Genomic DNA, 14,580 nt, shown 5'->3' on the forward strand with positions numbered 1-14,580 from the left:
AACTGTATTTATTTGATGTTAATATTAAAGCAAAGAACACTTTGCTTTAATATTGATATGTAGAAATTTAAGTATTATTAAACTCCTACTTTTTTTCTTTTCATATACATATATCAATAAATATATCTTTTCATATCAATGTATATAACGTTGTTGAAGGCTGAAGGGTCAATATGGAACAATGAAGCAGCGAGTTCGTGTAGGGAGCCAAAAAGTGGCTAGTACGTGCACGATTTCCCCCCAGTCTTATAATGTTTCTAAAATAGAAATGCCACAGAATTAGAGCAATGCAGTTCGACTTCAGGAGAATCCACGTGAAGCAACGAAGTGGTGGCTATCTGAAGGTGGAAAACAATGTGTAACTGCAAAGCTGTGAGTCCGTGTAAGTGGATCAGCTGGTTGCAACAGACGACTAGTTATTTAATAAAATATAATCATAAAAATTTATTTTCGATGGAATTAACTTTGGATGAATGCATTTTATACTTGTGTGCCAATATTTTTCAATTTGCTTAAAAAATTCAAGGTAGGGCGAATTACGCAAAAAGTATTTTCAAAATTAAAAAGTCCTAACTTTGGACTGCATTCGAGTAATTTATTGGAGCCATATTTTTCAAATTGTAGCTATTCCTAATATTTTGAGAATCAGAAATTAAAGTTTGTCGGAAAAAAGGTATGCTTATTCAGAGAAAGTATGTCTTTGTGTCAAATTTCGTGACTTAAAATAGTGTCTACATTAATTAGAAGATTTGGGGTCACCGGACCATTAAGATCGAGTTGTAATTCATGAAAATTACATAATTAAATCAAATGTTACTCAGGGCGTAGCTTTTCTTTTTTTGTGCACAGTATGTTACACTTCGTAATTAAAATGGGATTAAAAATATTTAATTTTTATACAAATCAAAGTCAAAATTTTTAATTGATTTAAAAGAAAATATACAACAGTTATTTTAATTTATTAAAATCTAAGTAAAAAAAAACGAGAAAAAAAAATCGATTTTATACAACAACTTTTTAGTAAAACATAAAAAGCACATGAGTCATTAGATTTCAGAATGTTCAGGCTATTAAATGTTGCTCTCAGTCCCCATCCAATGATAATCTTCCTCGGATCCAGGTGGTAAAGGCTCTTTGGTCATAAGTAAACCATTTTCATATAAGGAAGTTGCAAAAGATATCTGAAAATGAACAATAAATAAAATGAAAAAAGTAGCTCAGAATTGGCTATTTTACATAAAAATAAAAAATTTTTCACCCTTACGTTAGTAACCTCAGAGTGACCTCTCAAATCAGATTTCAAATCTCCCTGATTTTTCCCGGTAAAAAAATTTTAAAACTTCCAGGTCAGAGGTTTTTTTTCTTCTTCACTTAGTGCAGAATGGGCACTTAAACTCCAAGAAAAATGTCAATATTCTAATGAATATTATTAATAGAGATGTAACGAATATTTGGCCACTATTCGGTATTCGGCCTAGCCGAATACTGAAGTTATTCGGCCGAATAATGAAGTTATTCGGCCGAATATGAATATTATTAGATATTTAGCTGAATAAATTCATAATAATAAAGAAAGATATTTTTTTACACGTGCTTTTAAATATATTTAATCATGAATATTGCAGACTTACATTTCACTGCATTAATTATTAGAAAATCTAACATTTACTCAAGTTAAGTTGTATAATACATAAGTGTATTTAATAATGTTACATAGATAAAAATGTTTTCTTGTTGCAAATTTGTTATCAAGTTGTTAAATTTTTTTTAAAATATAGAAAGTTTAGAAAAGCAAATTTGTTAATATTTATTTCATTTTTAATTCAAAATTTGACAATTATTTAATTGCAAAATTAAATTTCAAAAGTGAAACTTTTTAAAAAGTTCTCAATTTTTTGGGTTTTAATAATTTTTCTGACAAAAAAGAAAGTTAAGAATACATTTAACAGTAGTAATGAGTTCTTATTTTAAATAAAATAGCATATAAATTACAAGTATAACTATAACTAAAATATGCTATTATTAATTATTTAGATTTATAAAAGCCATATTGCCTTGTTATTGGCATCAAGATATTTAAATTATTACAAAAAATAAATCAAGTTGTTAAAATTTTTTTAAATATACAAAGATTAAAAAAGCAATTTTGTTAATATTTATTTCATTTTTAATTTAAAATTTGAAAATTACTTTAATTACAAAATTACAATCAAAAGAGAAATTTTTAAAAAGTAAGTATTTGGCAGAATATTCGGTATTCGGCCCCATTACTATTCGTTACATCACTAATTATTAAGAATGTAAGTTCTTTAATATATATTCTTAAAAAAATAATTACATAAATTAAATTAATTTTAACAACTTAGCGAGATTTTGTTAATCATTTGATTAATTTTTATAGCTTAAAAACTGCAGGGTATCTGCTACATTTTAGATTTTCAAATTCATGACTTTACATGACATTACGAAGTTATAATTTTCTCCGACAAAGACACAACAATAAATTTTAAAAAATCAAAATCTTTGCCTTTCATAAACTGCTTAGTCATTTAGTAACCATCATAGTATTTTATGTGGCATTCTTAACTAGTTGAACAGGGTAATAATGGAGCAAGTCTTGATGCAAGCAAAGTATTGCTAAGTTGATATTTCGACCGTTTGGCAATAAATTTCTGTCGAAAAATGGGTATAATGATTGATCAATTTAAGAAACTTGAGGGTAAAATTGTTTAGATTTTCTTTACAACTCCCTGATTTTTTTCAGGTTTCTATCCTAATTTTCTTGACTTTTCCAAGTTTTTCACAGAATAAAAAAATTCCCTGATAATTCCAGGTATTCAAATTTTTTCAGGTCAGTGCCCACCCTGAACCTCATGTGTACCCAGAATGTGTTTAGTTTTTTTTCCTTTTCCATACAATGCCAGCAAAGCATGTGAAAGAAATGTTTATGACAAATCGACAGCATTTATTTACAAATAATTTTTATAACAATGATTTATTCCCTATCATAATTCCAACAATTAACAAGCCTCATTAACCTGTACCAATTTAATGCATAAAATCTTAAAATATTTTATAAAATATTGAAATGCTAAATTAGTTTTTTCATATATGGCCAGTATAGCATGATAATGCAACAGATTTGATTGATCTTTTGATACTATAGAAATTTCTTAACTATAAGTTACATGCAATAATAATTACAATTTGAATGTTTAGTGAAAATAAAGCACACCACTGTTAAAAAGTTAAGCATACTTTTTCATATGTGTCCAGTTTAAAAGTATGCTTAACTTTTCGACACCGGTGTAGAACTAGGTAATATATTTTTAAGAATATATGGATTATTTTTAATAGGGAAAAAAAAAAGAAAAAGAAAAAAAGATTTTAAAGTTGTTCGGGAATCAGGTTTTGTAGTTTATATATCATATAAGCAATATATTATAACATTGTCATACATGTAAATGAGTCATAGATGTATGTAATGTGTAGTTTGCACTAACTAAATGATAAAAAATTTTATCACAATTTTAAGATACACTATCCAAGTAGGTAAAATGTGTATATATATATATAAACAAAGCAAAGAGACAATAAAGAATTAAAGAAAAGAGAGATTAACAGAGAAAATTAAGAAAAAAATAATAAGTTTTATTTACTGCACATAAATTGCAAGACCCGTAAAATAAGTTAAAAATGCAAAAAAAAAACAATATTTTTAAAGAGAAGAAAAATTATTATTAAATAAAATATTTTTAAAAATATGAAAATTTGTTAAAAAAAATTAATTTTAAAGAATTCAAAAGCCTGAATACAAAATTAGGTAAAGATATAATCGTGTGAGCTGACGACAAGATTATATCGTTCACTAGTTTTGTTCTTTTGCTTTTTAATTTTTTCAATATTTTCCTTATATTTCATTGCATTTCTTTGTAAATATATTACCTTATCCAATGTATCCTTCAGAGGTATATCTCTCACTTTCACAAAGTCTGGATATTTATTAAGGAGAAACAAATATGAAGGAACTGCTTCCATTTCAAATTCCACATAAGTTGCTAATGATTCTTCCTCAGAAACTGGCCTGGGGTCTCTTAGATTCTCAAGAGTATGATATAATCTTGGATTGTTGTCATCAATAATTAATCTAAATCAAATAGATAGAAATTTGAATTTTATTTCAAAGCCTAACATGAAACATTTTTTTTTTGGCTATTAACTACAAGTTGGATTTAATGCCAGTAAAAAAATCCTTTTTAAAATTAGGTCACACTAAATTTTTTTATATTTATTAGGCTCCAACCATTTTAGTTGAATAAATTTCTTGCTACAATATAACAGATATAATTTTAATATAACTAAAAAAAAAATATTAATTATATGATTATTAAGTTACATTGTTATTATGTACAAGAACACTTACCACTAAATGCAAAATTTCAAATGTTCTAGTCTATATTTTGTGTGCTTATTTTTTGAACATTTTATTTACATCATAAGAAATTGCTAAATATTTCTTTTGAATATGAAGTTCTAAGAAAAATATATATATATATACATATATCTGGTGAAAAAGTGATACTTAAATAGAGTTATAATAGTGTCAAATAGAGAAAATATATATGGTAAAAAGAGATACTCAGAGATATCAAATAGAGAACAAATGTGAAAATAATGTTAAATATAAATATTTTAAGCCTTATTTTAATTATATCAAGTGAAATCAGAATAAAATGCAAAAGAAATTTCAAAAAATGCACTTCAAATCTTTAACACAAAAAACATCTTAAAAAATTTGATGACTTAGTGATTTTTAAGTCGTGAATACAAATCTCAATGTGAATTGAATTGAATTGAATGTAGGGTTTAGTGGCGCAAGGTCCAGATGAGGACATGCTGCGCTACAAATCTCAATGTGTGATTTTTAAATTGTATGAATTGGGATTGCACTATGTGACTTTTAAATGTCACCAATGCCAATTACAAAGTGTAATTTTTTAAATCACAAATGCAGTTAGCGAGTAGTTATTTTTAAATTGCAGAAATATAGATCACGTTGTGGGATTTTTTAAATCGAAGGAATGAGGATCATGATGGGCGATTTTTAAATAAAGCAAATACATATTGCGATGTGTAATTTTTAAAACTGCACAAATGTGGATCGCATTTGTAATTTATAAATCACATTAATACAAATCCTGATGGGCAATTTGTTTATCATGTGAACACAAATTGCAATGTGTGATTTTTAAATCACACAAATACAGATCAGGATGTGTGGTTTTTGAATCACATGAATATGGATCATGATGTGTGAATCTGATTCATGAAAATCATGATTTTTCAATGACTTTCCAGGTATGCGGATACCTTGCGAATAAAATAGTAAATAATTATTAAAGTTAATTTTTGGTATGTAATTTTTTTTGGATAAACAACTTTATAATTGTGTGTAAAAATGTTTCAATTGACTTAAATTCTTGTGAAACAGTGAAATGCGAAAAAATATTAGCATTATGGAATTAAAAATTTTGATAACTCTACTGACAAAACTATAATGACTATAATTGCTGTTGCCACTATTTATCCATTGAAAAATCAGATATGCTTATTCAGAGAAAGAACATTTTTGAGTCTGATTTTGTAATCGTCTGCAAGAAATTATTAGCATATTCGAGGTCAAATACTCAAACCATTAGAATGCAGTCCTAGCACATGAAATCTAATCATTAAATCAAAAGTTTTTCAGGATGATTTTTTTCCCCAGCTATATGCGTCCATATGTATGTAATATATATATTTCAAATTTGCATATATATGCAGAAATTTTTCTTAACATAAAAACTTTGATCGATTTTTATCACTCTAACAATGTTTATTTATTACCTGAAAGTTTCATGATAATTATGAAAAAAATTATCTAATGAATCCTATGGTGATTCCTATCCTAGGTGATTCCTTTTATTAAAAACTATACATTAATTTTTAAAAAAATGTGTATAGTCTCAAAGTTTTAAAATTTTTAATTTGAATAAAAACAAATTACTCATTTAATAGAAAACTGAAACCAAAAAAAAAAAAAGTCACCAAAATAGCAAAGACGACAAGATAATTAAATGATAATTTCACTGGATAATTTTTTTTAAAAACAAATGGTTACATAAAACAATTTCAATGCCTAATAATAGATTGAAATACACTTGTAGGAAAAATGCATATGACCATTAAGCGAAAAAAAAAAGAAAAGAAAAAAAACTCGGGAAAACCCATTGTTCTCTGGGAAACTCACAATTACTTCCAGCACTTAAAGAGTTGAAACTGAAATTATCAAAAATAAAAGTTGTAAGGAACAAAAATGCAATTGTTAGATGATTTTAAAAGGATTATCACCTTTTATTCACACTGAAAGGTAAAATGTATGGGGTTTGTTTGCCCCTTTCGAAAATACAATTCCAAATTATTTGCACAGAAAAATATAAGCAGACACACCAGCAATAGCAAAAGAAAGACTCTATTAAACATCATTGCAATCCCCACACACGCTTTTAAATCATCAGTTTCCAAGCTATAACATAGTGAGTTCTGATAAAACAAAGAAAGACTTCATACTTGAAACACTTAATTGCTTAGATGGCTTTTATTTTTAGATGCATAAGAGGCTTTTAATTTTTAACTCCTTTTTAAGAGTGAATTTTTTATGAACAAATATTTTTGTGACTACTTTGATATAACAAGTTTCCAAATATTCCTCTTTTAACCCGAGTTATGCTCAAATTAGAAAAGTTATAATTACCGTAATTGCAATTCTAAACCAATATATAGATACTTATTTTTTTAATTAGTTTCCTTGCATTGTTAAATTAGCATACCAAGGATAATTAGGACAAGGTGCATATGAAATTTTATCAGTACAAAATATTTTACCTAAAAATACAAGACATAAATCGTTAACTACGATTCAACTTCAAAAGATTTACGGGTCTTATTAAATAATTTAAATTAAGTTTAAACATTAACTCAAACCGACCGGCCTGTGTGGGGGTCAGGGAACTGGCCTTGCACCAGAAAGGTTCTGAGTTTGAATCTCGGGCAAGGCATGGATGTCCTTTCCTTCTCTGTACTATCAGTCCTTACTGTGGGAGCAACATTGGCCCACTTAATATGGTGCCCCTGAAAGAGTGGCAGCAAATCTGCCCTTCAGATGTCTGTATGACGAAAGGTCATTCACCAGGTGGGCATTGGAAAAAAGAAGAAAAACAGTTTAAACATAAATACCTTTGATTTCTCTTTTTTATCAACTGAACTTCTGTACCCTCTTTGATCAATCCTTTTAGATTAATCGCTCCATGCCTCCAGTAACTTCCATTACCATGTAAACTGCGCTCTTTTTCAACTACAAGAGTTTATATTAGTATAAAATATAGAAGTTAAGACATATAATTATTTATTTTATACATGAAACTATTTGAATAAAAATAATGATTACAATTGGAATGAAAAGAGAAAAAAAAAATAGTGTGTGGAGTCCCTCCGCGCGGAAGAAGTTAAACTTCGTAACCTGCGACGTTAATTATTAACATTGCTTACAATTCGCAATTGATCGCATCATTTAATTATAATTTTTGAGAGGAGAAATACATAACAAAATCTATAACATTTACAATGGGATTATGATAACTAAAGTAAGATACGAAATGCTTGAGTTCTATTTTTTCAATATTTCTTGCAAAAACTGCATCAATGGTAGTTCCCCCTTTGGTTGTTGGATCATTCCTACCATTTATCATTTCCAATCCAAATTTGTCTTTAAGGAAGGTTAATAATGTTTCAGCTTCAGGTAACGAGAAATTCACATTAAAATCTCCTGCAAGGATCACAGGCCGTTCACAATAATCAATTTCTTCACCAGTAACGTTTGCTAGAGCTAGTGAACCTGCAGTGGATAGTGGCAATAAAGATTTTTCAATAAATAATTTCATATCCCTCATGGCTGCATTTGGTGAAATATAAATGGCAATTAGAAAAGAGAAAACATAACAATCAATTGATATTCACAAGAGATGTAACCTTCATTTTTTACAATTGTTATCCACTGAGTTTGAAAATAAAAAATACTACCCTATTAAATTATATGTGTACAAAAACAAACTAAAAAATTATTTATAGAAAAACAATACTTTTATGACTTTTATTAATTTTATGCTAGTGAGGACCAAAACAATATGGAGATGTATGAGGGAAAACTGGATCCTACCACGTGATTTCCCGGCCAATAAAAATGAAGCGTTAAACGTTTAACGCAAGCTTGTTGGAAGTCCCATAAGAAGTATAACTTCAAAAAAAGAAAGAAAAAAAAACTGTTGCATAAAGGATTAAAACTGCTTGTAAGTTAATATGTATGTTCTACATTTTTCCTTATAAATGCAAATTAAAAAATTATTTTTTCAAAACACCAGTATTTCTCAGATGTTTTTTGCTACTAAAAAACATATTTTTCCATGTTTTGATAATTTAACATATTTACAGGTTTGGAAAACATTCAATAAAACAGAAATTGTCTCTGTTTCAAAATTAAAAATAATTATAAAAATTAGCAAAAATTGAATGCATAATTTTGAAGTAGCTAATCATAAAAAATATGATTACATGCAGAAGTTAATATTAATGCAATAATGTGCACAGATCGGACAATTAAGGAATAACTTACTTTTGGTAAATGTAGGTGGTAAAGATGTTTCAAGGAATTTTAGAGAATGCAGATCAGCAGCTTCATCAACATCAATGTATGTCATGGCTCTTTTGGCAAGTTCTTTGATTTTATTTATAAGTCCATATCGTTTAAATGCTTTCTAAAACAGCAACAACAAAGAATTTACTTTTTAAAAATAATACTAACAGCAATAAATTTTTTGAAAAAAAAAGTTAGTAGCAGTAGAAATATTTTTTTTCCATACAATTGAAGATGATGCAACAAAATGAAAAATTATAAATATTATGCTTAATATATTAGAATAAATTAAAAAGTAAGAAGAAAGATAAATAGAAAAAAGAATCAAATATTTATTTAAATTAATAATTTAATCTTTAAATTCAAGCTAAACAAAATAATTTAAAAGTAAATAATGAAAGGTAACTATTAAAAGATACTTTTAGATTTAAAATACAGTGCAAGTCATATATAGTCAGATTGATACACCATGGAAATTTCAACATTATGAGTCAATTAGATAGGAGAACCTATGAACTTACATTAAAAATAGAGAAAGAGTACGCCAAGTAAAAAAAAAAGTGAATTTTTGTTATAACTAATTTTTGCTGTTTTGTATCTTCTCAATATAAAAATACCAAGAATAAAACATTGCAAAGAAGTAAGACAATAATTATAAACAAGTTGAACTTGCATTTATCTGAAAATTTTAAAACTGAATAAAAGTTATTTGTTTATTAGATCATATAAAATAAAGCAACAGTAGAAAATGTATGCAAGTTTTACAGGTGAAATTAAAACATTATTTATTTAAGCAAAACTGTTTTGAAAATTTTATCAAACACATCTGCTTTTAATAATTTAAATAAATGCAATAAATCTGATATCATCAAAAAAGTAATTGCAAAACAAAAAAGATGTGATTGCTGAATGAAGAAATGATCTGAAATTTTTTAAGAAGTAATGGTTAGATTTAGATTATGTATTTTTGGTTTCACTATCAAACTAAAATGTCTTTTCTCAATGTGTAGTTTCATTTTGCTTTTGTAAAAATATTAAATAACGGACTATTATTTTATACACAAAAGTAACATTTATAAAATGTAAAACGTGAAAGAAAAAAGTTTCTATCTAATAATGTTTTTGCTCATCAATACATGAATTAATTAATGTATTATGGAATTTTGATTTTAAAAAAAAATCTCACTTTCTTCTCTTTTTTGCATTTGATGAGTTGTTGTTCCAGTTTTTAAAAACCATGAAATATGTAGCACAAATTGAAAAAAAAAAATAGTCTTGTTAATAAATAATATCATATTAAAAATAACAGGATTTTAAGAAAACAATGCAAAAATCAGTAGCAATATGTGCCAAAAAAATCTATTCAACTTTTGATAAGATCATTAATTAAATAGTAAACACTCAAAACTTAGATTCTAATTTCTATATCATAATAATATCGTATGGAATACATTGGGATTTAACTAATGCAAGAGAAAACTAGCAACTGTCATGAAAAATAAAAACCAAAAGAAATACTGATTGAGTGTAAATCCAGCATGTTAAAAATAATTGCTCAAACATGCGATCCAATATCATGTACCATAATAATAAATAAAAAATAGTGGGATATTAATATCCATGACTGAACAAATCCATGACAAACAGAACTGCAAAAAACTGACTGAGAAAATAGCGGCAGTCAACTCAAAGAATTACTAACCAAATGCCCAATTCTAATTCTGTGTGTCATAGTAATTACATATGAAAAATAAGGAAATTTTAAAATATCTTGGAAAAATGCATAGCAATAATTGCTATAAAATGATAGAAAAAGCCGCATGGATTTACTACGGTATCGGTGCAAATCAAACGAATAAAAATATGATTGCAAATTTTGCACGGTATAAGAATAATATAGGGTTCGTTTTTAAATACCATCAGAAAATCAACAGCAATAATGGACAAAAAATTTATTGAATTACCACATAGATTAAGATGGAGACTAGTGCATTAAAAAGTGACTACTTAAATGCAAGAAATTCGAAATTTCCACGTTGTAATATCATATTAAAAATGTTTATTCTACTTTATGCAGTTAAGGACATAAATATATGGTATTGAATTGATAATTCTTGTTACAAATCGGAATTTCTAACAAAATAGACAATTGTAGATAACCTCATACTGTCTAACATTGATCACAAATTAGGCTTATTGCGTCTGATATGGTTATTAAATTTTTTTTTCAATAAGCAAACAATCATAAATAGTTGGAAAATTTTTTTGCGTTATGAACTTTACACTTTTGTTATATTTATCCATGGCAATTAATTAATTCATCTTGAACATAGCTATAATTAACTTAGTTTAGACTCACTCCCGTGTTCTCGAACTTAATTTGAAGTTACGTTTCACTCTTACAAATCTGCGTAAAAAAAAATAAAACGTTTTGTACATGAACGAGAATTCTGGGTAAAAGGAATATGGGATGATGATGGTAAGAGAGAAATAAATCAGCAATGAGTTTTACGGAAGTTACAAAATTAAAATTTTAGATTACCAGTACTATCAAGAAAACTTTATCAGAATATGAATTTTTAATTCGTAGAAGTATATGAATCAACAATCTTGAGATATGAACTAGCTGTTAAATCACAAGCCACCCAATAACGTAAAAGGAAGTAGATTGTGGACATGGTGAACTTTGCCTCATGACACAATGTGTATTGAAAAGTACAATGAAACGATCTCATAAGAAGAAAATTCACGCCCATTTTTCAAAAATTTGACTAAGAAGTCAAATTTGTGTTTTGGTGCAAAAACAATATATTTGTTTCAGTTTATGTCAGCTTTTTTCATTAGGCTCAGGTGTGCGTCTCCTTTATGAAGCCATTTTTTAGCATTTGTTTTTTTTCATAACTAAAAATTTTTTTGATAAAATTTCAAGCAAACCTCACTACAACTGCAGCCAGACTTAATGGAAGTTAAGAGACATTTTTTTAAAAGAAAATCATAACTAGCACTTACGGACTCAGCAACACAGGTACCTATATAATCCATATAGTCTTTGGAAATGGATTGTCTAAATGTAACATCATTCAACATGGCTCTTTCCACAGCTTTACTGGTAGCCTGGTAAAAGTTAACAAAATGTTATAAAATAAAAAAATAGGAATATGAGTAATACAATGACTCAATTCTATTGCAATAAGAAAGAAGAAAAAAAAGAAGAGAACCTACATTTAAAAATTTTACAAATTTCTTCAAAAATGATCAAATAAAATGTTTTTATATTCATCTAAATATTAAAGACTACAGTAAAATCTACATAGGATAGGCACTGTATAAAGTAATGTTCTTTTTAAATTAGAAGTCTCAATCTCACAACATAGATTGTATAAACTGGACATTGTTTTACAGGAAAACAGAAAGTTAAAAACAGCAAGAGTCATAGAAATTTGTTTAAGTAGAAAAACTTTTCTCTTATTGGTGCAATGATACTCATTCATTTTTTCTACAAAAATGTGCAGTTGGAACATGAATGACAAAATTTAAACTATTCAGTTAAATATTTTAGTGAGTTTTATAATTTAACAATATGCAAGTAATCAAGAAGGGTACTGTAATTATAGTATTTCAGACTTATAATATAAGAACACTAACGAAGGAAGAGACTTTAAAATATTAAGCTATTTAAAATATTTTTTTATTATTTCAAAATAAAATGTAGAAATATTGTCCATTATAGCAGACTTGCAATGTGCAACAGAAAAATTAGATGCAAATAGAAAATAAAATAAAATTTTAAATATGTACATCTTTAAAATTGTTAAAATATTATTCACTACGAACCAACAAATACATCAAGAATACGTGTTTCACATAGCAATCAAATATTTAATTTTTATTCAGTTGTAATAATAATCCTTTCTTAGAAACTTTCTTTTCAAGTTTTATAAATTTTATTAATTATTTTAATGTGATTGAATCTTATTCTTTACATTCAGAGTTGCCATTTTCAAAAATCATAAGACTGAACATTTTATTTGAATTTGTAAAATCTGACCTAGCCACAAGTGCCGCAATATTTATTAAAACTAATAATATTTTACATCATAGTGAATTGATAAAGGTATGTTGTGGATAGTGGATTAAAAAGAACCTTTAATTGAATTATTACATTAAATATACCTTCTATTAAAAAAATTACAAAACAAAAAAAGTTATCCAAATTTACTGTCAAATGTTGAAGGAAAATACTATGACATCCAAAATTAAATATTTTTAACAATTCAGTCAAAATAATAACTTTATTCCCTTTTTAGCATTAACAAATACAATTTTTAATTGTATATGTAAATGCTTGCTCTTTACGAAATCAAGATTTACTAAGAAATTTATCTATTTAAAAGAGGTTTTACTTATGATCGGCAAAGCAAATTAGAAATTCAGATTTCTTCAAGATATTAAAATATTCTTGTTTCGAAGTTTGTGGTATCAAGATTCAACAGTATACATTTTTACTGTGTCTAAATGATATTTTAAGTAATTTATAATAATTATTAAATGATTTAATTCTAGGACAGCAAGAGAAAAGAGTGAACATATACAATCTTTAGAAGAAAAAAAATAAAACAATTTACTGTAAGGAGAAAATCCCCCCAAGTGTTAAGCTGGTTGGTTGAAAAAGTTAAATGCAGAGAATGACGATCAGCATCAGTAGCTGCCTAAATAAGAAAAATATATCAGTTAGGATAAATATGAATTTTATTTAACTATAAATATTTCATCAAAAGTAACTTATAGTTCATACAGCATCAAAAGTAATATTTCACATGAAGTACTGTTAACTATGATATCTTTCATGAAACAAATTCTTAAAAAATTTAATAAAATAAAAATCATTCAATAACAAATCGGTTGAAAGTTAAAAGTTCGTTACGATCTATGCAGTATATAGAAAGGTGCAAACTTTATAATCTAGCTTTAAGTAATCAGAAGTACATAATATCTAACAGTTACTTCAGGAATAAAATAACACAAATATATACTCTTAGCATATACAAATTCAATTTAGCGGAATTTTAAGACACATACACTACTTAATTCTATATAGGTATATAGTATTAATAAAGTTTTGCATGAATTTACTATTAAATAAAATGAAGTAACACATAGATAAGGGTACAAAATTGAAGATTATACATTGCTGAAGTTTTACACTACATTATGAAGAGATAAAATTGATTAGGTGCTTGAAATCAATGCTCTCTAGTCTCTGGTTAAATTAGAACTGTATTTTTATCATTATGTATTTGAATCACAAATATGAATGGTCACTATTGACATTGCTCAAGCAAAAATCTTTTAGACAGAATGACATTAAAAAAAAAAAAAAACAGGTTTAACCAAGTTTCTAGATTTTAGTAATTCATGTTAAAAGAATAGAGAGTGAAAAACGAACACACAGATGTACTTATCGAGCTATCTAATTTACATAACATTGATGCCAATCACTTAACGTTTGATATTAATTATTCAGAATTAATTGAAAAGAAAAATATATGCTACCGAAAGAGGTATAATCAAAAACCCCAAATTTCGATCATTAACGTTAGCTGATCAACACATTTGATTGACAGAATATAAAAAAACTTTTTAAGTGAATATAAAAAAAAAATTTCCGGAACGATCGAAACCCTCGCTATTCCGGATAACTGATTTTCCGGTTTTCTGAATCGCAACAAAAAGCCGTTTTTTAAATTGTGAAACCCAACTAAAAAAAAAAAAAAAAAAAAAAAAAAAAAAAAAAAAAAAAAAAAAAAAAAAAAAAAAAAAAAAAAAAAAAAAAAAAAAAAAAAAAAAAAAAA

The 14,580-nt window shown here is 26.6% G+C and overlaps 1 protein-coding gene across 2 annotated transcripts in view; it reads right to left on the reverse strand.

Moving 5' to 3' along the window:
* Positions 1–940: 940 nt before the first annotated feature.
* LOC107438310 (Bifunctional lysine-specific demethylase and histidyl-hydroxylase NO66) overlaps positions 941–14,580 on the reverse strand; it is a 40,403-nt gene continuing 26,763 nt past the window's right edge. For both annotated transcript variants that reach the window (XM_043050392.2, XM_043050391.2), the window contains exons 13-18: positions 13,354–13,437; positions 11,738–11,842; positions 8,708–8,849; positions 7,276–7,393; positions 3,946–4,147; positions 941–1,181 (exon numbers count right to left, since the gene is read on the reverse strand). In XM_043050392.2, the coding sequence (XP_042906326.1) occupies positions 1,071–1,181; positions 3,946–4,147; positions 7,276–7,393; positions 8,708–8,849; positions 11,738–11,842; positions 13,354–13,437 (762 nt within the window). In that variant the 3' untranslated portion in view covers positions 941–1,070. The remainder of the gene's footprint in view (positions 1,182–3,945; positions 4,148–7,275; positions 7,394–8,707; positions 8,850–11,737; positions 11,843–13,353; positions 13,438–14,580) is intronic.

Source organism: Parasteatoda tepidariorum, chromosome 9 (assembly GCF_043381705.1).
Source record: "Parasteatoda tepidariorum isolate YZ-2023 chromosome 9, CAS_Ptep_4.0, whole genome shotgun sequence".
In the NCBI taxonomy this organism is placed as follows: Eukaryota; Metazoa; Arthropoda; class Arachnida; order Araneae; family Theridiidae; genus Parasteatoda; species Parasteatoda tepidariorum.